This window comes from Bolinopsis microptera, chromosome 4 (genome assembly GCF_026151205.1).
Source record: "Bolinopsis microptera isolate Bmic1 chromosome 4, MBARI_Bmic_1.0, whole genome shotgun sequence".
In the NCBI taxonomy this organism is placed as follows: Eukaryota; Metazoa; Ctenophora; class Tentaculata; order Lobata; family Bolinopsidae; genus Bolinopsis; species Bolinopsis microptera.
Genome location: NC_087075.1, coordinates 5,028,318 through 5,055,302, shown reverse-complemented (window position 1 = coordinate 5,055,302; position 26,985 = coordinate 5,028,318). Strand labels below are relative to the sequence as shown.

General features: G+C 37.9%; 2 protein-coding genes across 3 annotated transcripts in view; both read right to left on the bottom strand.

The window, feature by feature from the left end:
• Window positions 1–7,027, bottom strand: part of LOC134814436 (RNA polymerase II subunit A C-terminal domain phosphatase SSU72-like) — a 29,723-nt gene extending 22,696 nt beyond the window's left edge. Inside the window, exon 1 of the mRNA XM_063822551.1 lies at window positions 7,017–7,027. The gene's annotated coding sequence lies outside the window, so the exon portion shown is untranslated. The remainder of the gene's footprint in view (window positions 1–7,016) is intronic.
• The window catches only part of LOC134814435 (fatty acyl-CoA reductase 1-like), a 55,506-nt gene that overhangs the window by 1,643 nt on the left and 26,878 nt on the right, over window positions 1–26,985 (bottom strand). The window contains exons 2-15 of one of the 2 annotated variants that reach the window (XM_063822549.1): window positions 11,058–11,182; window positions 10,633–10,819; window positions 10,369–10,459; window positions 10,071–10,143; window positions 9,765–9,877; window positions 8,672–8,849; window positions 7,812–7,856; window positions 4,813–4,931; window positions 3,875–3,948; window positions 3,674–3,759; window positions 3,065–3,226; window positions 2,550–2,667; window positions 2,051–2,123; window positions 1,345–1,443 (exon numbers count right to left, since the gene is read on the bottom strand). In XM_063822549.1, the coding sequence (XP_063678619.1) occupies window positions 1,350–1,443; window positions 2,051–2,123; window positions 2,550–2,667; window positions 3,065–3,226; window positions 3,674–3,759; window positions 3,875–3,948; window positions 4,813–4,931; window positions 7,812–7,856; window positions 8,672–8,849; window positions 9,765–9,877; window positions 10,071–10,143; window positions 10,369–10,459; window positions 10,633–10,819; window positions 11,058–11,156 (1,512 nt within the window). In that variant the 5' untranslated portion in view covers window positions 11,157–11,182 and the 3' untranslated portion in view covers window positions 1,345–1,349. The remainder of the gene's footprint in view (window positions 1–1,344; window positions 1,444–2,050; window positions 2,124–2,549; window positions 2,668–3,064; window positions 3,227–3,673; window positions 3,760–3,874; window positions 3,949–4,812; window positions 4,932–7,811; window positions 7,857–8,671; window positions 8,850–9,764; window positions 9,878–10,070; window positions 10,144–10,368; window positions 10,460–10,632; window positions 10,820–11,057; window positions 11,183–26,985) is intronic. The other variant, XM_063822548.1, reaches the window with a different exon arrangement.

Sequence of the window (26,985 nt, the reverse complement as noted above, 5' to 3'; positions counted from 1 at the left end):
ATGTGCAATGATTTTATTTTGCTTCAGTTTTTAAATTATCATTATGTACACAAGTTGCATAAATACTGCAATAAACACTTCATTTAAAATGGGATGAGCGACATTTGATTTAAGCGTAAACTAGCAACAGCCGCTATGATGCGAACATCAAATATCAATGGGAGGACATATAATAGTAACCCTCTTTGATCATAAAGTAAGTAGAAGTTCTACTGTAGCGCAAAACCGGTTACAATTTCAGCCCACATAATCAATTTATCGTCCCGATAAAATATGCCCAGATAGGTCAAATTATGCTATAATCTTAACTTCGCAGATTTGAAAACATAAACGAATGTTGGCTAGAGCTGATACGGCGAGTTAGACAACAATTTATCAGCTCGTGTTACCCGAGCAAAAACCTGGCAGTTTAACTTCAGATTTCGCGATGTTTCAAATTATTTATCGAAAATCCTTACGCGCGCGCGCTTGCTTAATTAATTATATTATATTTCTGTGATAGTGCGTGTGCGCGGATATATCAATAATTTAAAGCACGCGTCTTCCATACTACGTCGAAATTGACGCCGCCTGTCCCATCAGATGATTTTAGATTCGCGGCGTGTGACCTGATTCGGTTGAAATTTACACATCCTGCTCACTGCTGCACGCTCACAAACCAACTAATGGATGAGAATGAAAGATGGTGTCATATGTCAACTGCGCAGGCATTATTCATTGCCATTTATCCATATCTGACGGTGTTGAATTTACCACGGAAGTTCGAAAAGTAGGAGTGAATTTCAAGAAATCAACTGATTGTAACCTGATTATTTTCACATAATCAGATAAGTGTGAATCAAAATTTCAGAGCTTCAATGATAAAAAAGTGCTCTGGATCGTGTTTTAAATCAAACAAAATCTTTTTTGAGAGTTTGGGGATCAATAAAACAGCCATCACTTATCTGAGAATGGTAAGGAATAATCGTATAAATTGTATTCTATTTTCCATGTTATATATCAGAAATGGTACCACAAAATCTAACAATCTTCCTTAACATCACAAAAATTCACACAATGAATCAACGTAGTCAATCATGATCATGCTATAGGAATTTATGATATACAATTCTTAAAGATAACAATATCACATCTATTATCTACATGATTCGTAACACACGAGAAAACAAAAACATGAGAGCGGAGTATGCTTTTTAGATCACTCTATAGTACTCTAAAGTACTCTAAAGTACTCTAAAGTACTCTAACATACTCTAAAGTACTCAAAAGTGCTCTAAAATAACTCCAAAGTACTCTAAAATACTCTAAAGTACTCTAAAGAATGCTACACCTCTAGAAACCCACCTAGTCTATCCTGTGAGCAGGGTAGTAATGAAAGGATATAGAAAGTAAAGCAGGGAAGAAATGAATACGAGGACCGCAATGTTGTAAATGTAGCGCCATCTGGAGGAAGATAAAATGCTGCCATCATGCCGTGACATTTTATGAGAGAATACATTGAAAATGTGTACATCACGTGCACATGTCAGTATGTCACGTGCACATGTCAGTATGTCACGTGCACATGTCAGTATGTCACGTGCACATGTCAGTATGTCACGTGCACATGTCACTATGTCACGCGCACATGTCAGTATGTCACGTGCACATGTCAGTATGTCACGTGCACATGTCAGTATGTCACGTGCACATGTCAGTATGTCACGTGCACATGTCACTATGTCACGTGCACATGTCAGTATGTCACGTGGTTTTGAAGTGTTATAACCCCACTACACTTTCTATATCCTATTCAATATAGCAGCTGTTTTTTGGGTGCTCAAGTTAGACTGAATCAGCTTTTTGAAAATAACCTGAGCTTTAAAAAAGAAGAGAATTTGTCACAAAAAAAGAGGGTTTTGAAAGGTATTTGTCACAAAACAGCAGAAAGTAAGAGAATCAGCACCTGAGCACCCGTTCATACAGTGTGTTACCGCTGTCAAATAATTTATTAATTAATAACTAACTTAATAGTAAGTAATTAATTTAATGATAATGCTGTGAATAATACCTGGCTTGTCGAGCTCGAGCTTCTTGCAGCTTAGAGTCGCTCATGTCCTCTTTTAGTATGTATTTCTTTGTACCTGGAAGCAATACAATACTCAGTAAGTTATCTAGGAATGTCATAATTAATTATACACAGTAATATAATTTCTTACGATTCAGGTGTAGTCTGATATTATATATAAATTGCGAATATAAAAAAAGCGAATTTTTTCGAAAGTGCGTCCTCTCAAAAAAAATTATTGCTCAAATCGAGGGTCCCGGCAAAAAATGTTTTGGTGTACATGTCCCCTTAACATGTTAATATACTTTAACATACTTAAATATGGTCACCCCCCACTCCCCCCCCCCCAAATTTTAACATTTGATAACATTTACACGTTTCAACATCAAAGCATATCACTATAACTACATATAACATATTATATACTTCAATCATATTTCCAATATCACTTACAAAATTAAAAGCTTAAGAATATTCTCTAAATTTATAACATCTAACTGACCTCTAAAGTAGTTAGGATAATAATCTTCCCAGATAATATCATGGACGTTAAAGCTGTAAATACTTTTGTCAATATCAGACATCTTTCCCATCAGCATGTTACAGTTCCCGTCCGTCCACTGAGATAAATAAAATAAATAAAATCGAATTTTATACAGCAATTTATCGATAAATATTGGTGTCAGTTATAATATAAGAAACCATAGAAGATGATGTAAAGGATGCAGCAAGTCATGAGACTGAGAGTGATCAGGCGTGTTTTTTACATCTTAACAATTCCTTGTTTACCTAAATTAACATTTCTAACAACATCGGAATTACAAAACCCATCTTAATAATCAATTACGCCAACTTCACGTACTTTTACATTTGGCTCAGCTGACTGAATCAAGCAGCATAAAACATTAGTTCACAATCTGGCACAGTCTGGCAGCATATATATTTCAATCCACAACCTCGACAGTAACATGTGCAGTAATATGTACAGTAATATGTGCAGTAACATGTGCGACTTACGGTCCATTCCCGCTTGGTGAAGAATGTGAATGTTTTACTGGCCCGGTGAACCTTATCATAGGCCCTCAACATAATGGCCTTGTTTCCGGTTATTTTAGCGAGGCCGTCAGCTATGTAGGCTGGTACCCAGTGAGATATCATCTTCCAGTACTCCAACTCTAACTGTAAGTAAAAGAGTTGGAGTAAAAGTCATTATTTAATGATCATTAATTAATTAATTTTCATTAATTAATTATCTGTAAATAATTAATTATCTGTTAATTTATGGTAATGAAATAACACACTGAACCCCCACAATTATAAGATAACTGTGGTCACACGGTTTATTCTAACATAAAAGGGCCTCAAATCTAATATGGAATATTATGTTGATTAATTTGCTGAACTAATGAGAAGTACATTCACAACGTCAAGCGTCCTTATGGTCTTAGAGCAAAGTGCAAAAGAGCTGTAAAATATTTTGTTCGTGTCTTGACAATAGAGAACAGAATAGTTCAATGTGTTGAACGTTATTGATAAATATGTAAGAATATTTTGTATAATATATTATAAATGGTATTTATTTTATTTCGTCTGCATATTCGAATATTATTTAAATAATATTAATACCTTATTGGTGGCAAAGTTTACGTCAGGTCGTCTGAATACTTCGTTGTAAGGCTCTTTACTTTGGAAAAATTCTAACATCAAAGTTCCTGAGGGCGCAAAATATAACTTCATCAAATTAATAACGGCCTGTGAGAGTGAAAAAGCGTGCAAATTAACATAGCTACAAGCTAAAGTGAAGTAGGAAAAGAAGGAGTATTTTACCTAGCTGTAGCCAAGTGTATGGCTTCTTGCTACCAGACGTACAATGGTAGATAAGAGGCGTTTCCACCTGCTTCCTATAAGATATAAAGTTATAACGATGCGATAGTAATTTAGTTATAGCAGCAGGGCAGGGGGGCACACACAATGTTAGATAATAATTCCCAGAGGAGTTCAGTTTTACATTTCTACTTCCCAGGGCTCTAAAGTTTATTAAGCCCTTATTAATCAACATTATTACTTTTGTACTAACATTGGTGAGTGTTTGGTAGTTTCAACTTATAAAAACCGCGAGTATATTATAAGTATAACTTATCATTATATTTTATATTGTGACGGTAAATTAGAACTAGACAGAAACAAAGTGTGAAGGACCTGAACGGAACCCCTGCATAACTACCTGCAGCCGCATAATATCTCGTGACGCGTTTTTTTCTTCGTGTATTGACTATTGATAAACGTAAATACGTTTATCAATAGTCAATACACGAAGAAAAATAGTTGATAATAGTTGATACATGGAGAAACATTCTACAGAATGACATACTATAAAAATCTTCAGAATGGCAAAGTAACTTATGTGTAACAACTAGATATGATCCTTCATGTAAATGAGTTTGGTGTCAGCAATTATCCTTCTACCACTCACAACAAGAACTTATAACCAGCACCGCGGACAAAGGATACTCAGAATATCAACAACTCAGAAGATACTCTCTGCCACACTCATAGAGCCTGGCAAACTCTATTCACAGGTTAGTCAGGCAGTGGCTCACACTCTGTTGATATATCTTTAGGGAGATTTGAGGTCTCTCAACCTTACTTAGTTGACTGTGTCCCACAACCAAGCACCTTGCCTAGAAGTCCGGCTTTATATTTATATAATGATCCTGGACATAAGTAGCGAGTAGCTCTATGTCAAAAAAACGTAGAATACTCACGTTATGATAGAAGTGTACCATCCCACGCAGATGAGCATGTTAACACAGTAATCTATAGGGATAATATCAGCAACCTTGTTAACATCACCCTCCAGTATCCTCAAAACTCCCTTACCAACCTGAGAAATAAGTTTTAAAGAGGAGAAATATCTGGGGTAAATTATTTTAGGGGCAAATCGGAGGTAACTCAGGGGTAAATCGGAGGTAACTCCGGGGTAAATCGGAGGTAAATCAGATTTTAAGGGTTTCAAATTCTGGTTACCTCCACCTGGTATGTAGGAGTTGTTTAAGATAGTAAAATATTGAGATTTAGATTAGATACATCATGTGTTAGATACATCATGTGTTCTCTGCACACTTAACAGTGCAAGTGTAGACACTGTACACTGACTATAATACAGTATCTGATAACACATTTCTAAAGTCCGGTACGAGGCTTCCTTAGAGTTAAAGAGAATATTCATAAGCACAGTCAGTTTTTATCTCAAGTAAGACAACCAGTTGTAACACGGAAGTTAAGTCCGTGTTTTTTATGCGACATATTATTTTTCAAAAAAAAACCACAGCGGGATATTTCTGCGGAATTTATTAGACCTTAGATTAGGAAATTCAAATTCAAGTTTTAAACCCTTGGCGCTCCCATTTCAGTGCAAAAGAACAGGTTTTATATAATGAAATCCCCTGCTAGGGAAATTAAATTTCCCTTCTCTGACTGTTAGAGACGAGTCTGACGTCAATATTTAATAATTTAACAGAGATAAGACACGTTCTGTGTTCTGCACACTCGACATTTTGCCACATGAGTGTTTGACATAATAAGATAAATATTAGGAGCATCTCTTGAGCGCCTAACGCCTTCTTACCAAGATAAGAATTGAAACTGCACACACACACGTCCCACACTGCACACAGTGTTCATACTTCATGGTAATAATTAATATATCCCATATTCTTCACACTGCAAATATTGCCGCAAATACTGTCCATACGTTTTTCTTATCTTATTATTTAGCACAAGGAATTTGTAGTAAAACAAGATAATTTTTCTCTTATTAGGTTACAGCTAGGGACTGTCACACTTACACATGACTAGATAAAACAGCTCCCAGTAGACTGGTGAATTGCAGGGGTGAATTGTAGGGGTGAATTGTAAGGGTGAATTGTAGGAGTGAATTGTAGGGGTGAATTGCAGGGGTGAATTGTAGGAGTGAATTGTAGGGGTGAATTGCAGGGGTGAATTGTAGGGGTGAATTGTAAGGGTGAATTGTAGGGGTGAATTGTAGGGGTGAATTGTAGGAGTGAATTGTAGGAGTGAATTGTAGGGGTGAATTGTAGGGGTGAATTGTAGGGGTGAATTGTAGGGGTGAATTGTAGGAGTGAATTGTAGGAGTGAATTGTAGGAGTGAATTGTAGGTGTGAATTGTAGGGGTGAATTGTAGGGGTGAATTGTAGGGGTGAATTGTAAGGGTGAATTGCAGGGGTGAATTGTAAAGGTGGATTGTAGGGGTGAATTGTAGGGGTGAATTGTAGGGGTGAATTGTAGGGGTGAATTGTAGGGGTGAATTGTAGGGGTGAATTGCAGGGGTGAATTGCAGGGGTGAATTGTAGGGGTGAATTGTAGGGGTGAATTGTAGGGGTGAATTGTAAGGGTGAATTGTAGGGGTGAATTGTAGGGGTGAATTGTAGGAGTGAATTGTAGGTGTGAATTGTAGGGGTGAATTGTAGGGGTGAATTGTAGGGGTGAATTGTAGGGGTGAATTGTAGGGGTGAATTGTAGGGGTGAATTGTAGGAGTGAATTGTAGGTGTGAATTGTAGGGGTGAATTGTAGGGGTGAATTGTAGGGGTAAATTGCAGGGGTGAATTGTAGGGGTAAATTGTAGGGGTGAATTGCAGGGGTGAATTGTAGGGGTAAATTGTAGGGGTGAATTGTAGGGGTGAATTGCAGGGGTGAATTGTAGGGGTGAATTGTAGGGGTGAATTGTAGGGGTGAATTGTAGGGGTGAATTGTAGGGGTGAATTGTAGGGGTGAATTGCAGGGGTGAATTGTAGGGGACTGGACGATTTTACCCCTGACTTTAGAATCACGCCATTTTGATGATGACCCATTTTTATAGAAAATTTATAGAAATTTGAGAGGTCAAATACAGTGCTAGTCCCGCAAACAGTAAAATACCGAAACAAGAAAATACTTTATCCCTTTATTCAATAAATGTAGAGTACTTACTACTTTTTGCTGGCCACCTTCGTGTCCTACATTACAAAACATCCTCTATTCCACAATAGCACACTACCTCCACACACATACACACATACCACAAGTGGGGAGTGTGTGTGTGTGTGTGTGTGTGTGTGTGTGTGTGTGTGTGTGTGTGTGTGTGTGTGTGTGTGTGTGTGTGTGTGTGTGTGTGTGTGTGTGTGTGTGTGTGTGTGTGTGTGTGTGTGTGTGTGTGTGTACACTATAAGATGTAAACCCAGCAGACAGATCAATGTTAACAAGCGATGAGCGATCACAGTAATTGTAAGAATTGTTCAGCTGTAACAGTCACACTTGAGTATTGAGTGCCTATTATAGTAGTAAGTACCTTCAGTGCAGCGCCCTATTATACACACCCTCATCTCTACTCACATTATTTACACACTCACCGAGAGCTGGCTCAGTATACTAGCTTACTTAAGAACATGTAACATTACACATGACATTGTATTTATAAAGATGTAAACTTTACTACTGAGGTTTATTTAAATAATAACATACGCTCTCAAGACTCAAACATTGACAAAAGGTACTCCGACTATGCAAAATCTGTACTATACAGTATACATGAACAATCAGGTTATACAATATACATATGGTACAATACTGCCTGTAATTGTACTAACAAACAAGGATCTTTCTTCGGAAGAAGTTCATATTTACGATAATTGTGATGTATATTATGACGTTATTCTAAATATTAATAATTTACTTTAAACCAACTAACTGCTATAGTATACTCACTGCAATAAAGAGGCCACTGGGTCCATTAAAGTTGTCAATCCAACCCTGAAACAAATTGGTAAGTAAAACAAACTGTCAAGATTAACTGTTGAACTTTTAGAAATAATTTGTTCCGAAATCTTCCTAGTAACCACCTATTAACCCCTAGTAACCACCTAGTAACCACCTCGTTACCACCTAGTAACCACCCAGTAACCACCCAGTAACCACCCAGTAACCACCTAGTAACCACCTCGTATCCACCTAGTAACCACTTAGTAACCCCTCAGTAACCACTCAGTAACCACCCAGTAAGCACCTAGTAACCACCCAGTAACCACCAAGTAACCACCAAGTAACCACCCAGTAACCACCCAGTAACCACCCAGTAACCACCCAGTAACCACCTAGTAACCACCCAGTAACCACCCAGTAACCACCCAGTAACCACCTCGTATCCACCTAGTAACCACCTAGTAACCACCTGTAACCCCTCAGTAACCACCCAGTAACCACCCAGTAACCACCCAGTAAGTACCTAGTAACCACCCAGTAACCACCCAGTAACCACCCAATAACCACCTAGTAACCACCTACTACCCAATAACCACCCAGTAACCACCTAGTAACCACCTAGTTACCACCCAGTTACCACCCAGTTACCACCTAGTAACCACCTAGTATCCACCTAGTAACCCCTCAGTAACCCCTCAGTAACCACTCAGTAACCACCCAGTAACCACCCAGTAAGCACCTAGTAACCACCAAGTAACCACCCAGTTACCACCCAGTAACCACCCAGTAAGCACCAAGTAACCACCCAGTAACCACCAAGTAACCACCAAGTAACCACCCAGTAACCACCTAGTAACCACACTTACCGGGGCTGGTTCCTGCCAGCTGGCACCAATAATGCTAGGTCTAAATATGCCCAGAGGGATGTCCTTGGCATGTTTAAACAAGTATTCCTCAGTCACAGCTTTGGTTAGACAGTAAGTGTTAGGACGGTCTCGGAGGAGGGTCTCTGTCATTGACGCTATCACGTCCTCGTCCATCCAACTGAGAGAGGGAGGGTGAGGAGGAGACAAATAATAGAGAAGACAAATAATAGAGGAGAAGAAAAAGAAGAAGAAGGGACAGTAGAGGAGGGAGAACACTAGATAAATTGCGCAGAAGAGAGTTCGAGTAGAAGAGAGTTTGAGTGGGAGATCAAAGCAATTTTAAGTTGGAAGGAATGTATTTATGGATTTATATTGGATGTTTGCCGTTAAGTTTGCTGGTAAGTACTCATTATAGATATTTCAGTGACATTTTTATATAAATGAAGGCCTTAACCGTGCCTTAACTGTGCTTTAACCATGCCTTAACTGTGCGTAGCTACATTACCGAGTTGCCAAATGTAATGAAGTAAATCAAGACTTGTTTTACCCTCGATTTGAATTTCTTATTCCAGCCAGATAAAAATAAATGCTATCTCATGTACTATTACATGTAACGACCGATATTGAATTGTTATCGAGCAAAACAATATATTATACAAAAGAGAAGGAGCTTTATCTATTTTTGAAGAGAGCAAGTTGTTCAGTATTTTCTAAAAATAGACCTGCTTTATCACAGCTAGTTAATTATGAGCGGGAGAGAGTGAGAGAGAGTGAGAGAGAGATAGAGAGAGATAGAGAGAGAGAGAGAGAGAGAGAGAGAGAGAGAGAGAGAGAGAGAGAGAGAGAGAGAGAGAGAGAGAGAGAGAGAGAGAGAGAGAGAGAGAGAGAGAGAGTGAGAGAGAGAGAGAGAGAGAGAGAGAGAGAGAGAGAGAGAGAGAGAGAGAGAGAGAGATTGGTTGTGTTCTGAACATTGTGATAATACCTAGCACTGAGGATATCATAATATAATCCAGGATTGTGAGTGTGTGTGTGAGTGTTGCTGACAATGTCAATGTCCAGCAGCTGTGAAGGGAATGTGATTAATGTAACTTACTCGCATAGTTCCAGGAGTTTGAGAGGGCTGTACTCCTCCCCCATCTCGTAGTACACTTCCTCTATATCAGCTATGTTACAGTTAGCATAGGCTGTTGATACGTGGACAAACGACTGTAGGGGGAGGGGAGGTTGTTTTAGTCTGCATTATAATTTGGGGGTATAAACCGGTATATTGTGCATAGGCTGGAGATGAAATTCTAAAACTCATTATTGGGGGATTATTAAATGACGTTTAGTAAATTTTGTTAAAATGCTTGATTGTTTATCCTGATAAAACTAATTAAAAGGTAAAAAGTATTCTTACTATGAGATTCTTGACCCTCCGTGCTAGTTCCACCATTTTAACTGTTCCTCCAACGTTCAACTGTAGAGATAACCTGAGACAAAAACCTCCTTACTTGTCACAATATGTTATTGATTACAGTAAAACCCAGATTTACCGCGGAGTTCGGGGTTTGCGGTAAATCGGGGTTTTGTTTGTCCACATTGTGCATGTTAAGCCCCATTTGGGGGAAGGAAATAGCCGAGGTAAATCGGGGATTGCGGTAAATCAGGGCGCGGTAAATAAGGGTAAATACGGTAGTGGGCAGCGAATCACGTACTTGATATGCTCATCAAAACGGATGGTTGCTGCGCTGTGAATCATAATGTTAACATTCTCTGTGATTAACTTTTCATCCTCCTCACTGATACCTGAACAAATGTGGTAATGTTAGGTCTGATCTGTCAGAAATTATTTTATTACATCCATCATTGATCTTTTATAAGGTTATAAATCGGTAAATGAAAATTTCATGATCACAGTAATAGATCTGATCATATTTTTTAAACAAAATGATAAAGTTAAGAAAAATGATTTCACTGACCCAGATTTTTTTCCATAACATCGCCAATAACAGGAACAACTTTCTGAAAAACGTCAGGGTTTGCTGCTCTGACGTTATCGAACAGCATCTCACTGAATAAGGATGTCATGCGCTCCTCGGGGGATTTTCCCCTCTTCCCTCGACACAACATGTAGATAGTTCCCACATCTGGACACGACCTCAAAACCTGTTGTTGTCAGATGATGATATTTTATGAAAGGACTTCATAGCTTTCTTAATTTTGCTCCAATCTGTTGATAATCCATCAAACAGGTTAGCAATAAATTACGCGATTTTACTTTCATAACATCATAAATTCATATTTAATTTGCTGAATTGAAAACACTGAGATTGGAGTTGAGCGCAGCAGTGTTGACAACATTAAGAAATATTTATCTAAATATAACAGTTAACAATATACCCACCTTCTCAATGAAACATTTTCCGAGGAAACCAGTTCCTCCAGTGAGGAAGATGTTTTTACCAGCATAGAAACGGCTAACCTGGGAACTTTCCACGTCCATCACTGCTACTGACAACCTACTAGGCTGATTTATCATAATTAGAAATAACATTAAATTAGGGATAATAATTAACCATCTCCTCACAAAAATAGTTAATAACGGTGATAAGATGGTTATATTTGTAATATATATATTGTAGGTATTGCTATGATGCTTTAGTTTTGTTCTACCTGCTTTTGGAGTTATTTTACCAGTTAGTTGCCCTACCAGCCCACCAAGCCTGTTAAAGCTGCCCATGAGCCCCCCTGTTAGGAAATTATAAAAAATACAATGAATTATGGTATGGGACCAGATTGTTTCAAAACTGTGTTAAAATTGGCCGACTATAATCATCTTATCTACTTGACAGAACCTAGGGTGCATACACAATATGGACATTTATATCGTTTCAGAGAGTTGGCCCTACATTTTAGAGTGAGCTGCACTTTGAAATTAAGAATTACTTTGTCATTTAGTCTGCTATAAGCTTGTCTAATGCCACAAGGTATGAGTTCCTCCAAACCCAGCTGATGAAAGATCTACCACCCTGTATCAATGAGAAGATCCTACATGCTTGTGAAAAGGGGGCATCAAGCTGGCTCACTGGACTGCCCTATAGGTATGCTCTACCTATTGCTAACATAGCCAAGAATTGTAATTGTGGTCAAAAGAACACCTACAACCTTATCTGCAAGAAAGGAGGCTTTGTTAAAAGTAGACACAACCGCCTGAGAGACGCCATTGCAAGCGTACTTGAGAATATCTGCAATGAGGTTGTTGTAGAGATCATGCTCCAGTCCTGTACTGGAGACAGCCTTCCAAGTTCCACCCCAGCTAAGATGTATGATAAACATGGAGAGAAAAGGAAAGAAGATGTGGAGACTGCTGGACCCGGATTGAAAAAGGAACCTGCAACGGCCTAGTATTTTCTTGAAATTATTGTTTTCTTGAGTATTCTCGACCACCGGAGGTAGGATACAAGGATACAAGGATACAAGGATACAAAAGTGATAATTATTTTATTGAATTCACAATAGTTATAATTCTAAAATAATTTAAGGTTACACAATTCTAGTTATTTACAAATGTGTAGGGATAAAATAGAAATGTTTTATAATTTTTTTATTTGAAAATTCAATTAATTATTATATATATAAATCAAGCGTTACATTTCAGCCATGCAAAATTACAATGACATATTTTGATATACTAATTGATAAATGGAACTGCAATATAAGTTGCTTAATGTTTGGCCGGATGACAACTAACTAAAAGAGAAAAATAAACTTGATTACATAATAATTAATTCGGCTGAACCAACACATAGCAAGAGCCACATTAACGTTGGGGCCGTCTACCAAATTTGAATGACATACAATAACAAAAAATCAAACATATCATAAATAATTATATATGGATTTTGTTCATTACAATTCCATCACAACTGATAGAAGAAAAAGAAAAGGTCAAGCGGATAGGAAATTGGACGGCAGAATTGTAACCAACAAAAACACATTTCTGAGAATCATAAGACTGATGAGCTAGTCTGGCCAGACTGTATCGGCAGCCCAGAGGTACTTGATCAGATTGGCCTTAAAAGTAGAAATCCGCTCTGACTGCCGGATACATACTGGTAGACTATTCCATTTCAGCATAGATCTATGAAAGAAGCTATTTCGGAAGGCATCCGAGCAGGGCACAGTGGTACTCATGTAAGTTGAAGTATCCGACCTATCAATTATTTGAGCATTGTGCCTAGTGTATCGGGTGCCCTCTGGACGGCATAGGACTATATAGGTAGGAAGCGAAACTGGGATTATGCTATTCACTATTTTATAGAAGGTCATAAGATCGTTATAAATAAACTTCTGCATGACAGGGAGAATATTTAGCTTCTTTTGCTCTGTAGCAAGTTTATCGTCATTATAACTCGAGTAGGGTTCACCATTGATCCATTTAATAGCCCTCTTTTGGATAGCAACAAACTGTTGAAGATGAGTTGCAGATTGAGGGGACCATATGACAGAACAATGTTCAAATATAGACCTAATTAACGCCAAATAGAACGATCTTTTCTGCCTTTTATCAGTAGTGAAATGACATGTTCTCTTAAGTAGTCCAAGTCTGGAGTTAGCTTTGGAAACAAGCGCTTTACACTGTGCACCCCAATTAAACCTGGAGTTTATTGCGACTCCTAAATCTGACTGAGAGGGCACAAAGTCAATATCACTTCCAGAAAGTTTATAGAAGAAGGTATTGAATGGCAAGTTATCCAGCACGTTTCTTTGCAGGGACACAGAGAGGGCTTTGCACTTTTGTGGATGGAACTTCATTCGATTTCTCACTGACCAATCATACAATCTATTGATGTCATTTTGGATTATGTGATGGTCAGGGTAACCAAGAATCTCCCTCCAAATTTTAGTGTCATCTGCATAAAGGGCGATATTGGTGCCTTCAGAGACACAGGAGAACATGTCATTTATAAATATTACAAACAATAGAGGGCCAAGTATAGAACCTTGAGGGACACCAGACCGAACTGGTAGAGAGGAAGACGTTTGGCCTCCTATCACTACTATTTTTCTATGAATAGATCGGATTTGTAGATTTCGATCTTATTCTGAGGTACTATAGCATTATGCATTGGCCAGTATTTGAGTGGAAATCTGGGCTCTTATAGTAGGCTGTAAAATGTTCGTTCACAGACAGAATTGAATGGATTGGTCTTGCTGTGGCAGTAAATTCTGTAGGGTCTAGTGTTTTATCGGATAGTCCCCCACTTTAGACTTCTATCTAAATTGGAGGGGTTTGGGGTCAAGGGAAAAGTTTTAGATGTTATAAAAGACTTTCTGACAGACAGAACCATGAGGGTTTGTGTAGAAGGACAATGGTCTGAGGTGAAACACGTGTTATCTGGTGTTCCCCAGGGGTCAGTATTGGGTCCTTTGCTATTCATTCTTTATATAAACGATTTACCTGACAATGTTAAAAATAAGATTAAATTATTTGCAGATGACCTCAAGTTAGTTTGTAATGCAGCTAACCATAGAAGTGTATCTGATAATATTTTAGAACTCGAAATTTGGGAGAGTATTTGGCACTTAAACTTCAATCCTGCCAAGTGTAAAGTAGTCCATATTAATCTGAATAATAATCCTAACTCGAATTATATTGTAAATGGAGTAGAACTAGAAGTATCTGCACAGGAAAAAGATTTGGGGGTTATTACCCATAGCTCCTTGCTTTGGAATGAACAGATAAAAGCATGTATTTCTAAAGCAAATCGTATGATTTGCTGGATTGTAAGGAACTTAGTTATTAGAGAAAAGGTTGTAATGATAGCTATTTATAAAGCTTTGATAAGACCTCATCTTGAGTATTGTGTCCAATTGTGGAATCCAGTTGCGGCTCATGGAAGTTGGGGGACTGTTTTGGAGCTGGAGAGCGTCCAGAGGCGGTTTACCCGTCTTATTGATGAGGTGGGTACTCTTCCATACAGCTGCAGACTGGATATCCTCAATTTGACAACGCTGGCAGAGCGGCGAATACGTGGGGACCTTATCGAAGCTTTTAAAGTAACTAGTGGTTTGACTGAATATGGATCGGGTTTGTTCAGAATGAGCAGATCTGGTCTTAATCTAGTTTCAACCAATATTTATGACACAGTAATTTATTGACACTCACAGCTATAATTTTAATCATTGAATCAGTATTTTTATCTATTAACTTATTACACATTTGTGCTCTGCTTTAGCATCACTTGAATATTTTAAAAAATTGTTTGTTCAGGCCATGACCTTATAGTCAGCCAATTGGCCATTGCTATATTATGTGTATATTGTTTGAATATTCTTTTCCAAAAAATAAAAAAAAAAGTTTCAACCAATAGGTGTAATAAGAGTGTAACTAAAGTTAAGAATCTCCAGTCTTCTTTTCTTCCGGAGCGAGTCATTCCTTACTGGAACAAACTTCCTTCAGATGTCAAGAACTCTGAACTGCTTGACAGTTTTAAGCTTTAAAGTTAGATTGGAAGGATTTAAGAAAGAAATGATTTCTAAAAACAGTGTAAATGATTTTTATTTTTGGAATGTTTCGAATGAAGTTTTAGGGAAAATTGAAGGACCCAGTTATTTAAGCAATAAGGAGACACATAATGAATATCTTTGGTTTCATCCTTTTGTGGCAAAGAAGCGTTTTATAAATCTTTATTCCACTGGGAAGTATTAATGAATTATTTATAGATAATGTATTAGATTTTATTAATTAATAAAATTGAATTTGATAAATTATTAATGTTGATGGAAAAATATATTTATTTAAATTATTATTTTTATTTAGTGCAATGATATTTTGTAGACACTTGTGATGATTTTATGTCATAATCTTTACTTACTTACTTACTTACTTACTAAACCGGCTAGGTCAGTAATATTTTTGGGATGGAAGTTAAATTTTTCTCTAACTGAGGAGTAGAGTAAACAGTCAGTTAGGACATGAATTTCGTCCTCAATAGGCTTAAGCCCCTTGCTGAAAAAGCAGAAAGTGCACCATCGATGTTCTCTTCGTACTATGGGGGTTTCGTAACGGTCCCTTTCAATGTACAGATTGTGGCAGCTAATACGAAACCTTGTTAAGCTTTTCCGGGCATCAGGGATCTTAACCACTCCTAAGTATGTTTCTGGTTCAAAATCATATTTAATTTGATTGTAGAATTCTAATTTAGGTGAGGATGCCTTGGCAGATTTTGAAGAGGATTAGTGGGGGAAGTTATATTTGGTGAGAAGATTGGAGATGTTGGTGTACCAAGGAAGGCCTTACTGGGCCGCGCTCAGCCTGTCATTCCGCCAAATCTTTATTCGGTTATTATTGTTATGTTAATGAACATAACAGCCTGGGGTCCTCAGGTAAGGAAGGCCAAGCATTATCTGCTCGTGAAATGCAGCGGAGAGAAATTCATTTTCAGTGCTTTCAAGGCGACTATAGAAATCTATTGCAAGTTTGCAGATTTAAAAATCTTCAATCTTTTTTCACAGGTTAGACGTCCTGATTTTGTATCAAATTTATTCGTAAAAAGAGGCATACACATTGCAATTACTTAATTTGTTAGTTATTTCTCATTTATATTAGCTTCTCTCGCCTAGCTATGCGAGAATCTTGGTATTTAATTGTCAATTGGTAATGGACTAGCCCGGCGGGCGCAATTTCGTAGCACTTGCCTTGGGCTAACATTTCGAGAAGAAAGCGGCGCGCGCTACTTCGAAAAATGTAAATGAGTAACATTTGTTAAGGTAATAAGTGATTATTAACGAATGATATTTGTAAAATATTTGTTTCAATTATATTTAGACCGTCGACGAGTCAAACCCGGTGCGCGTTTTGTTAAGTTATAAACCCACAAAACAAACATTGCAACTTCAACCTTTCATGCTCTATCCAGACTCCAAAGCCCTTGCGCTAATTACAGTGGCGCGCGCCCGCCGGCCGCCTCCTGGCGGTATTTGTGAAATAAGCGAGCCCGCTGCAAAGTTAGAATAATGCACTACTGGGTGGTGCCGCGCCGCGCATCAAAAATGTTTTTCAAACACTTGCACTGCATATGACACAATGAAACTAATTGATCCCGAAATTTGAAATTGGTTCTAAATTTTGGACAATTAATACAATTCAATAAGCTGTTTAAAAGTTTTTAGAAATTAGTAAAATGTATTTTATATTTAAAAGTATTTTATATTTATGAAAGAGCAACATATCATAATTTATTTATAGCGGCGCTATGTTAAACTTTCTGCTATGGGCTTCCTCCGACCAGAATCAAACTTCCAGCACCTCAATCGTGTCATATGCCACCTATAGTTGACTTAATAATTAGTTGTGGGTGAGAAATTTAGTCAATTTAGTTTGACCATTGTTAATGATCTGGCCCGGCGCGCGCTACTTCGTAGCTCGTGCCGTCGGGCTTTCGAGAAGAAAGCGGCGCGCGCTACTTCGAAGAAATTTAGACGAGTAACATCCGTCAACAATTTAGTCAAAACTCGGTCCTGGAAATTTCATTTTCAAAAACTGTAACTGGGACAGAGATTGGGACAAGCAATATGATTTTACAATTTTCTTCGTGATTTTGACTTCCAGTACCCCAATTTGGTTTCATACCATCATCAATTAACTAACTAATTGGTTTGTGGGCAAAAAGTTCATCCAATCCGCAAATTTGTGTTCGCAGAAAATTTCATATTTGAAAATGGGACAGACTTTTGAAAATACAACTTTTCGTTTTGTTAAACTTTCTGCTGTGGGCTTCCTCCGACCGAAATAAAACTTCCAGCACCTCAATCGTGTCATATGCCACTTATATATAGTAGGCAGTGCGCCATCGACCGTAAGACGCGCGCGCTGATCATTGAACATGGTTTTTAGCTCGTATTTCGGCCAGCACATTATTTCGGAAACAACCAAAAAGTTACAATACTTCCCATATAACAATTTAGTTGAAATTTGGTCAGCTTACGTAAACTAAAACACCTATGTTCTACTGAACCTAAATTAGTTTGAGCAATTTCGATGGTCAGAATTTGAGTTATCGACAAATTTATACCTATTTTGTCATTTTAGACATCTTAATCAAGGCCAATTTCTCGGCCCAACTAAATTAGGTTCGGTAGTTAAGTATGATTGGAAGGTTCTGACAAATTTATTTCAGCATGATTCATGTTCAATGTTCAGGAACCGAAGATATGACCGAATAATACGACAAAAATTAACGAATTTCGTCAAATTACGCGACTTTTACACCTAATTTTGCTTTAAAAGCCGCGCACCAACAAATATGGTACCTAGGTGAAACTCACTGATCATTCCAAAAAGTTATGACAAATTTGGTGCTGTGAAAATTCTCACAGTCTCTAGAAAACAATGGTACAAAAATTTTGAAAATCCGAGCAAGTTTATTTTTATCGTGCACCCCCTACCAATAGTTGACTTACTAATTGGTTGTGGGTGAGAAATTCAGTCAAAACTGTAAAATTTCGGTGATCCTGGAAATTTCATCTTCAAAAACTAAAAATGGGACAGAGATTGGGACGATATGATTTTACAATTTTCTTCGTGATTTTGACTTCCAGTACCCCAATTTGGTTTCATACCCTCATCAATTAACTGACTTATTGGTTTGTGGGCAAAAATTTCATCCAATCTGTCAAATTTGTGTTCTGAAAATTTCATATTTGAAAATGGGACAGACTTTTGAAAATACAACTTTTCGTTTATGGTTTAATTTTGTTAAACTTTCTGCTGTGGGCTTCCTCCTACCGGAATTAAACTTCCAGCACCTCAATCGTGTCATATGCCACTTATAGTTGACTTACTAATTGGTTGTGGTTACTGGGCCGCGCTCAGCCTGTCATTCCGCCTAATCTCTATTCCATGTTGTTTAACAACATTAAAGCCTGGGGTCCTCAGGTAAGGTTGTGGGTGAGAAATTCAGTCAAAACTGTAAAATTTCGGTGCTGGAAATTTCATCTTCAAAAACTAAAATGGGGACAGAGATTGGGACGATATGATCTTACAATTTTCTTCGTGATTTTGACTTCCTTTACCCCAATTTGGTTTCATACCCTCATCAATTAACTGACTAATTGGTTTGTGGGCAAAAATTTCATCTAATCTGTCAAATTTGTGTTCAGAAAATTTCATATTTGAAAATGGGACAGACTTTTGAAAATGCAACTTTTCGTTTTGTTAAACTTTCTGCTGTGGTCTTTCTCCGACCGAAATCACACTTCCAGCACCTCAATCGTGTCATATGCCACCTATAGTTGACTTACTAATTGGTTGTGGGTGAGAAATTCAGTCAAAACTGTAAAGTTTCGGTCCTGGAAATTTCATCTTCAAAAACTGAAAATGGGACAGAGATTGGGAGGATATGATTTTACAATTTTCTTCGTGATTTTGACTTCCAGTACCCCAATTTGGTTTCATACCCTCATCAATTAACTGACTAATTGGTTTGTGGGCAAAAATTTCATCCAATCTGTCAAATTTGTGTTCAGAAAATTTCATATTTGAAAATGGGACAGACTTTTGATTTTGAAAATACAACTTTTCGTTTTGTTAAACTTTCTGCTGTGGGCTTCCTCCTACCGGAATTAAACTTCCAGCACCTCAATCGTGTCATATGCCACCTATAGTTGACTTACTAATTGGTTGTAGTTACTGGGCCGCGCTCAGCCTGTCATTCCGCCTAATCTCTATTCTGTTGTTTAACAACATTAAAGCCTGGGGTACTCAGGTAAAGTTGTGGGTGAGAAATTCAGTCAAAACTGTAAAATTTCGGTGCTGGAAATTTCATCTTCAAAAACTGAAATGGGGACAGAGATTGGGACGATATGATCTTACAATTTTCTTCGTGATTTTGACTTCCTTTACCCCAATTTGGTTTCATACCCTCATCAATTAACTGACTAATTGGTTTGTGGGCAAAAATTTCATCTAATCTGTCAAATTTGTGTTCAGAAAATTTCATATTTGAAAATGGGACAGACTTTTGAAAATGCAACTTTTCGTTTTGTTAAACTTTCTGCTGTGGTCTTTCTCCGACCGAAATCACACTTCCAGCACCTCAATCGTGTCATATGCCACCTATAGTTGACTTACTAATTGGTTGTGGATGAGAAATTCAGTCAAAACTGTAAAATTTCGGTCCTGGAAATTTCATCTTCTTATTATTATTATATAACTTTATTCAAATCAAAAATAGAACATAAAGAACATCTTGATGACCTGATAAGTCACCAAGAGAAAAATAACACAGAATAAACTAAATCATGCTTAACTCTCTCCATGCTTTTCTATCTGTTGCAAAATGTCTTAAATGGTATAAATCGTCTGTATTTACAAGTCTAAAGTTTCTGTCACTTAAATCGTTCAAAATAGTTTTTAACAAGTTTGACTGGTGTCGTCCGACTCTACCTCTCATCAAACTCTGACTCTCTACAGCAAAATGTAAGGCAAGCTGGGCAGGTGAGTTATTATCACTGCGGAGGATGTGACCGAGCATTCTCCACCGTGCACGAGCAACACGCTCACTTAGTGGAACAACTTCGCAGCGTTTGTATAGAGTCACATTTCGTATGACATTAGGGTAGGTCATGCCGATGATCGTACGGAGATGATTCCTGTGGCAGACATCAAGTTTTTGAAGGAGTTGTTTAGATGTTGCCCAACTGCTGCAATTATACATCAGTATTGAAACAACTTGTGCTTCATATATCTTGAGTCGAATCTTCAAGGGTATACGTCTACCTTGTTCCCAGACTTTTTTGTAGTTCTGAAAAGCAATGTTAGCAAGTATACATCGTCTCTTGACATCTTCGATGCTGCACAACTTAGAGCCTAAAGAGATAGATGACCTCCAAGGTTCTCTACCTCTGAGTGTCTCTCCTTTGTCATCAACCTCGTTCTTGCCGGCCAGATAGAAGTGGGTGAACTCGGTTTTTGACTCATTGACAAAAAGATTCCACTCTTCCAATATCTCTTTACATATTGGCAACAAAGACTCCAAGTTACTTTTATCCTCATCAGTAAAATCAGCATCATCTGCATACTCCCACTCGAGGGGTAACAGATTCTCAGCTATGGGAGGGTTAGGTCTTAGATAGGACATAACAGCACGCAGGTGGTAAAGTGCTGCTGCCAGATATAGAGTGAACAAGTTTCCAGACAAACTGTCGCCTTGAAAAGCTCCAATCGTGACAATAAACTCTCCCGATATTGTTGAGTTCACTTTGATCTTCAGTTTAGTATTTGCGAGCAAATACCTTACCAGTCGAATGTCGTCCTCACTACAACCAGCATCAGCTAAAATGTCAAGTAATACCGACCTCTTTATGGTATCAAAAGCAGAGGACATGTCAATGCCCATCTTATGAAGAGACCAGCGTTTTTCTTTGACAACTGACACTAGTATTCGCTGGGTCCAAACGATATTTGCACAACTATGGCCAGGTTTATAGGCATTCTGCCAAGGACCAGTGTATTGAGATACTTGCCTTTGGATGCGCTTTAAGACTATCATGGACAATATCTTTCTAGTACCGTTTAGTAGGCAAAGTGGGCGCAAACTCTTAGGGGGGCCTAGTGGCTTTCCAGGTTTTTGGAGCGGAGTAAGGTATCCCTCTGTGAAAGAAGGTACATGTTCATGGAGCTCAAAGGATCGATTAGTAAGTTGTGCAAATGTGGAAAAAAAGATTTCAGGAGAGTGTTTGAGAAATTCGTTTGGGATCCCATCTGGTCCAACAGCTTTACCGTTCTTGAGTTTCTTGGCCGCAAGCTCAACTTCAAACGCTGTAATGGGGTTTTGAAGGGGCCTAGGGTTACCTGTGAACGGTTCTAGTGGTGGTTCACTGTCAGGTCCAGTGTAGTGTTCTTCGAAGTACTGGCGAATGATTTCAGCCTTGTCTCGTTCATTATCTACCAGTTGGTTGTCAGTGTTGAAAACAGACACAGAGCCTGCACCCGTTTTCTGTTTGCCTGATAGTTGACGAGCAGCTTCAAACATTCTCCGTCCTTCGTCTATGGTGGCTATAGAGTTAGCTAGGCTGTTTGCTAACTCAACTCTCAATGTTTTCAACCGTTTAGTAATGTCGTTTGAGAGCCTGTTGATTTTAGCTCTGAGAGCTGTCCTGTCTCTGTATTCGTTGTTGTTCAGTTGTTGTAAAAGTTGTTTCCTTTCTTCAGACATACTAACAACTTGACTGTCAGAGGAATGATTCCTCTTTCGCTGTGGCTCGCGAAAACCCACAGTGGAAACAGCAGCTTCTTTAACTTCACGAAAAAGCATATCAAATTGCTGTTCCGTGTTGTTGGAAGTAAAGTCAGGATCTGATACAGTTTGCTCAAGTTTCTGACGAAGTTCTTGCTGATATTGTTGTTGAGCCTGTTTGCTTCCAATCAAGGTTGTTGTGTTATAAGTCTTCTGAAATGCTCTGCTCTCCCTGTACAAATTGAAGCGCTGCGAAAAATCTGCCTTGGCAACAACAAGTTTGTGGTCACTGCGGTGCTTTGTACCTGCATATGACCTGGCATCAGTTAGCAGTGCCTTGCTTCTGGACTTGCAGAGTATGAAGTCAATCTGTTGGAAATAAGGTTTACTTTTCCTGGTTGCTCGATCCCGAATCCAACCAGTCCGTGTGGTAATGTGTCTGCTGCTATGGGAGAATGAAGTGTTGGCAGCAAACAGGCCATTAGCAGTGAGAAAGTGTAGCAACCTTTCACCGTTTTCATTCCTCCTCCCAACACCATGTCTACCAATATTCACATGTAAACCATTTTCTACATCAACAGGGCTTCTTTTGCCAAGTTTGGCATTAAAGTCGCCTAACATCCATACTTCAAATCTAGCAGGTACACTGATAGCCTCGAGTAGCTCATCGTAAAATTGGGTTGCTAAACGGGGATTCTGAACTGACTTGGGATTCGTAGGGCTGTAACAATTAACAATTCTGATATGACAAGGTGGTTGATCCACCCTTTTAGCACTTAATTTAAAGTCCATATAAACAACTCTGTCACTGATCTGATGATGGGATACTATACATTCCAAAAAACGCTTGTTAACAATAAACCCAAGTCCACCGTGTCTATCGTGTCTCTGATCAAACAAAAACAATCGATGATGTCCAGGGAGTGTTGTTTCCAAGTATTCACGTGTCTTGGTCTCCTGAAGTGCTAAAATGTCTAAGTTATATCTGTCAATGTCCTCTGCAACGAAGTGTTGCCTGTATGTGGTCGATAGACCGCAAACATTCCATGTCCCAAAATTGAGTGTCGTAGCCATGATGAAAAGAGTAGCATAGACTAGGAATCCTGCGATCTTCCTCGAGGCGTTAAACGTACTGACTTTTGCAGTCATGCGGACCCGTTACAGTCACACACCATCCTAAAAAAAACTTCAAAAACTGAAAATGGGACAGAGATTGGGACGATATGATTTTACAATTTTCTTCGTGATTTTGACTTTCAGTACCCCAATTTGGTTTCATACCCTCATCAATTAACTGACTAATTGGTTTGTGGGCAAAAATTTCATCCAATCTGTCAAATTTGTGTTCAGAAAATTTCATATTTGAAAATGGGACAGACTTTTGAAAATACAACTTTTCGTTTTGTTAAACTTTCTGTTGTGGGCTTCCTCCGACCAGAATTAAACTTCCAGCATCTCAATCGTGTCATATGCTACCTATAGTTGACTTACTAATTGGTTGTCGGTGAGAAATTCAGTCATAACTGTAAAATTTCGGTTCTGGAAATTTCATTTCCAAAAACTGTAACTGGGACAGAGCTTGGGACAATATGGTTTTACAATTTTCTTCGTGATTTTGACTTCCAGTACCCCAATTTGGTTTCATACCATCATCAATTAACTGACTAATTGGTTGTGGGTGAGAAATTTAGTCAATTTAGTCAAAACTGTAAAATGTACTCGGTCCTGGAAATTTCATTTTCAAAAACTGTAACTGGGACAGAGATTGGGACAATATGGTTTTACAATTTTCTTCGTGATTTTGACTTCCTTTACCCCAATTTGGTTTCATACCATCATCAATTAACTGACTTATTGCCATATATATATATAATATATTCTATCTATAGCTTCAATTTAACGGCGTGGGTAATGGATGGAAATTTAGCGTACGTCACCATCAAGAAAACGGACGCAATTCTTGTTTGTTTCTGTTAGTGTTATAGGTTTGTCCTCCTTTAGAATGTCGTGCAAGTCCACTAACATTTCAAATAGTTATATCGAGTTGTTTTGTACTTTTGTGGTGCTCCTTGCAAAAAAAAGGACGATCCAAATATATCGATTAAATGTTGCACAATTCACTACAAAAGTAGTAAGAGGGCGAATTTCACCATCGTACTACAACTACTACTATTTTTGTTGAGTTATGAGAACAATTTGTCCACATATGGGGCTATTGTTCAGTTGAGAGTTATATTTAGTTTCACCTTTATCGATTATCGTCCCTAGAGGGGGCTAACGTATGAGCCCAGAGCACGTGTGCTCTAACATGAATATATATAGCTGTGATAGCAGTGATAGAGAGAGAGAAGCCACTGCTAGTCAGTTTCTGGAACCAGACCCTGCCAGCTGTTCGGGAGAGTGCCATGCCTATGGAAAATGCTATGTTTGTAAGCAAAGTTTCCTGTCCCCCTGTTCCAAATTTAGTAGTCACCATTCTAAACAAGTTTCCCTATTAATATATTACTATATTTTTTATAAGTATATTTTACCAAAACCCATATTCATGGGTAGAGTGGACCGCTGCCAGTGTCTCTCTTTCCCAAACAAAAGGAAATGATATTAATTTGATTGACCGTTCTCAAATGCAAAATGATACCGAGAATGAAATCGGTCGCTCGCTTTTTCCATTCATTCACGGCTTACGAATTGTAATAAATTTCGATTGATTACATCAGTCAGATGCTGTAAAAATCTCTTTGGGTTGCGTTCGGATCGATACCTAGTATTTCGGGGTAAGGGTAGTAGTTATTGCTTATTGAATTAGCTGAAGTTTATTGAATCTTTATTGCCGAGTACAGCTGCCTTTGGGTAGATCTTCTTAATCTATTACAATTGTAAATGAATGGGAAAAGCGAGCGACCGATTTCATTCTCGGTATCATTTTGCATTTGAGAACGGTCAATCAAATTAATATCATTTCCTTTTGTTTGGGAAAGAGAGACACTGGCAGCGGTCCACTCTACCCATGAATATGGGTTTTGGTAAAATATCATCTCTTTTTGATTATAATGTCAGGGTACTTTATAAAGTCGAAATATAAACTGATATCTTCATTAATTAATAAGGAGGAAGTTTCAACGATTTCGAAATTTTCCTTTAAAAACATTTCCTTGTGTTTAGGTAAGCATATCGGTCGATCACTGACTGAATATGCCACCTAATACTCATTCAAGTTGGCATTAAATTCATATATAATGACATTAAACTGTCGTGGCAAAGCAGAATTTGTTGGAAATCACGAATGAGCAAAATTCTCACCTTTCGCACGTGCAAACTTTGAGCGGACGTTGCGTGCGCATCCAATATTGAATCGCCGTAAATTTTTTCATGTAATTGTTTTATATATAGCTTGATAAGCATGCAAAGTTTCAAAGTATTTCAAGAAGAACTGTAATCACAACGGCACTCTAAAGTTGACCGAAAATGACGAAAACAGCAATTTTCAGTGATTTTAGCAATTTTCTATCAATTTGGGCGTGTCCCCACGTGTGCAACTTTTCGATTTTCAACTTCAAAACTAACCTAATGCACAATTTATACCTATAGGAAGCAGAACTGAGCTCCTCAACTCAAGGCATGGCCCAACACCAGAGAATACTAAATCGCAAAATTGACGTTTTTATAAAATAATTCTTCAAAAAAGCACAAACTTCAATGACGAATATCTTTATGAAGGAGCAAGCTAGAAAAACTTTCCGGTAGATTTTCAGAATGCTTGAACAATTATCTAAGATGAAAATCTCCTCAGATTTTGAATAAAATTACTCCTTAATGGTTTAAAATTAATTTTAAAAGTTATTACTTTGTCAAAAATCAAGTTTTAAAAACGGTTAACTTGATGACGTCATCAAGGGGTGTTTATGACGTCAAATAATTTTTTTATACAATGTAAACTAAAGTGTAAACAATTATTTGCAAGACCTGTGGTCGGAAATGGCTTTATCTTTTATACTTTTGAATCTATGGACAATTAAATACAGGCTACAATTGACTGGCAAAGCGTCTATCCCTGAATATCACAGTGCTGGCAAGCACGAGCGGTGTCTTTATTGGGGGTATACTATGTACGCCCTTTACTATTGTACCCCCTTTACTATTATACCCCCTTTACTACTATAACCCCTTTGGTACTCGTCGGAAGCCTCTTTCGTGCACGCGAAGCGTGCACTCCGGCCGGAGGCGGCGGCCGAAGGCCGCCTCCTCCGGCACGAGTTTTTCAGGCATTAAGACTCATCGGAAGTCGTTCAGCAGATTTATTTTTAGTTCAAAACATTTTAATTTGATGTCAAAGATGACAGGAATAAAAAATAGTTATGTTGAGATTTTTAAGAAATTTGCATAAAATACTCGCCAGCACTGTTATACGAAATTCGGTAAAAAACCCAAAATCGCCATATTCAGGTGCCTTAAAAACCATGTTAAAATTGAGTTAGAGATCTGAAATTTTTCAGGGCGTCTAGACGTTGACCAAATCGACTGCAAAAAAAGTTTCAGGTTTCAGGAGCATCGGGAAGTGGGTTTTCTAGAACCCCTGTTTTACGATAGATTGTCGTGATACATACATACCTATATACATATATTCAGGGATAGACGCTTTGCCAGTCAATTGTAGCCTGTATTTAATTGTCCATAAATTCAAAAGTATAAAAGATACAGCCATTTCCGACCACAGGTTTTGCAAATAATTGTTTATACTTTAGTTTACATTGTATAAAAAAATTATATGCCGTCATAAACACCCCTTGATGACGTCATCAAGTTAACCATTTTTAAAACTTGATTTTTGACAAAGTAATAACTTTTAAAATTAATTTTAAACCATTAAGGAGTAATTTTATTCAAAATCTGAGGAAATTTTCATCTTAGATAATTGTTCAAGCATTCTGAAAATCTACCGGAAAGTTTTTCTAGCTTGCTCCTTCATAAAGATATTCGTCATTGAAGTTTGTGCTTTTTTGAAGAATTATTTTATAAAAACGTCAATTTTGCGATTTAGTATTCTCTGGTGTTGGGCCATGCCTTGAGTTGAGGAGCTCAGTTCTGCTTCCT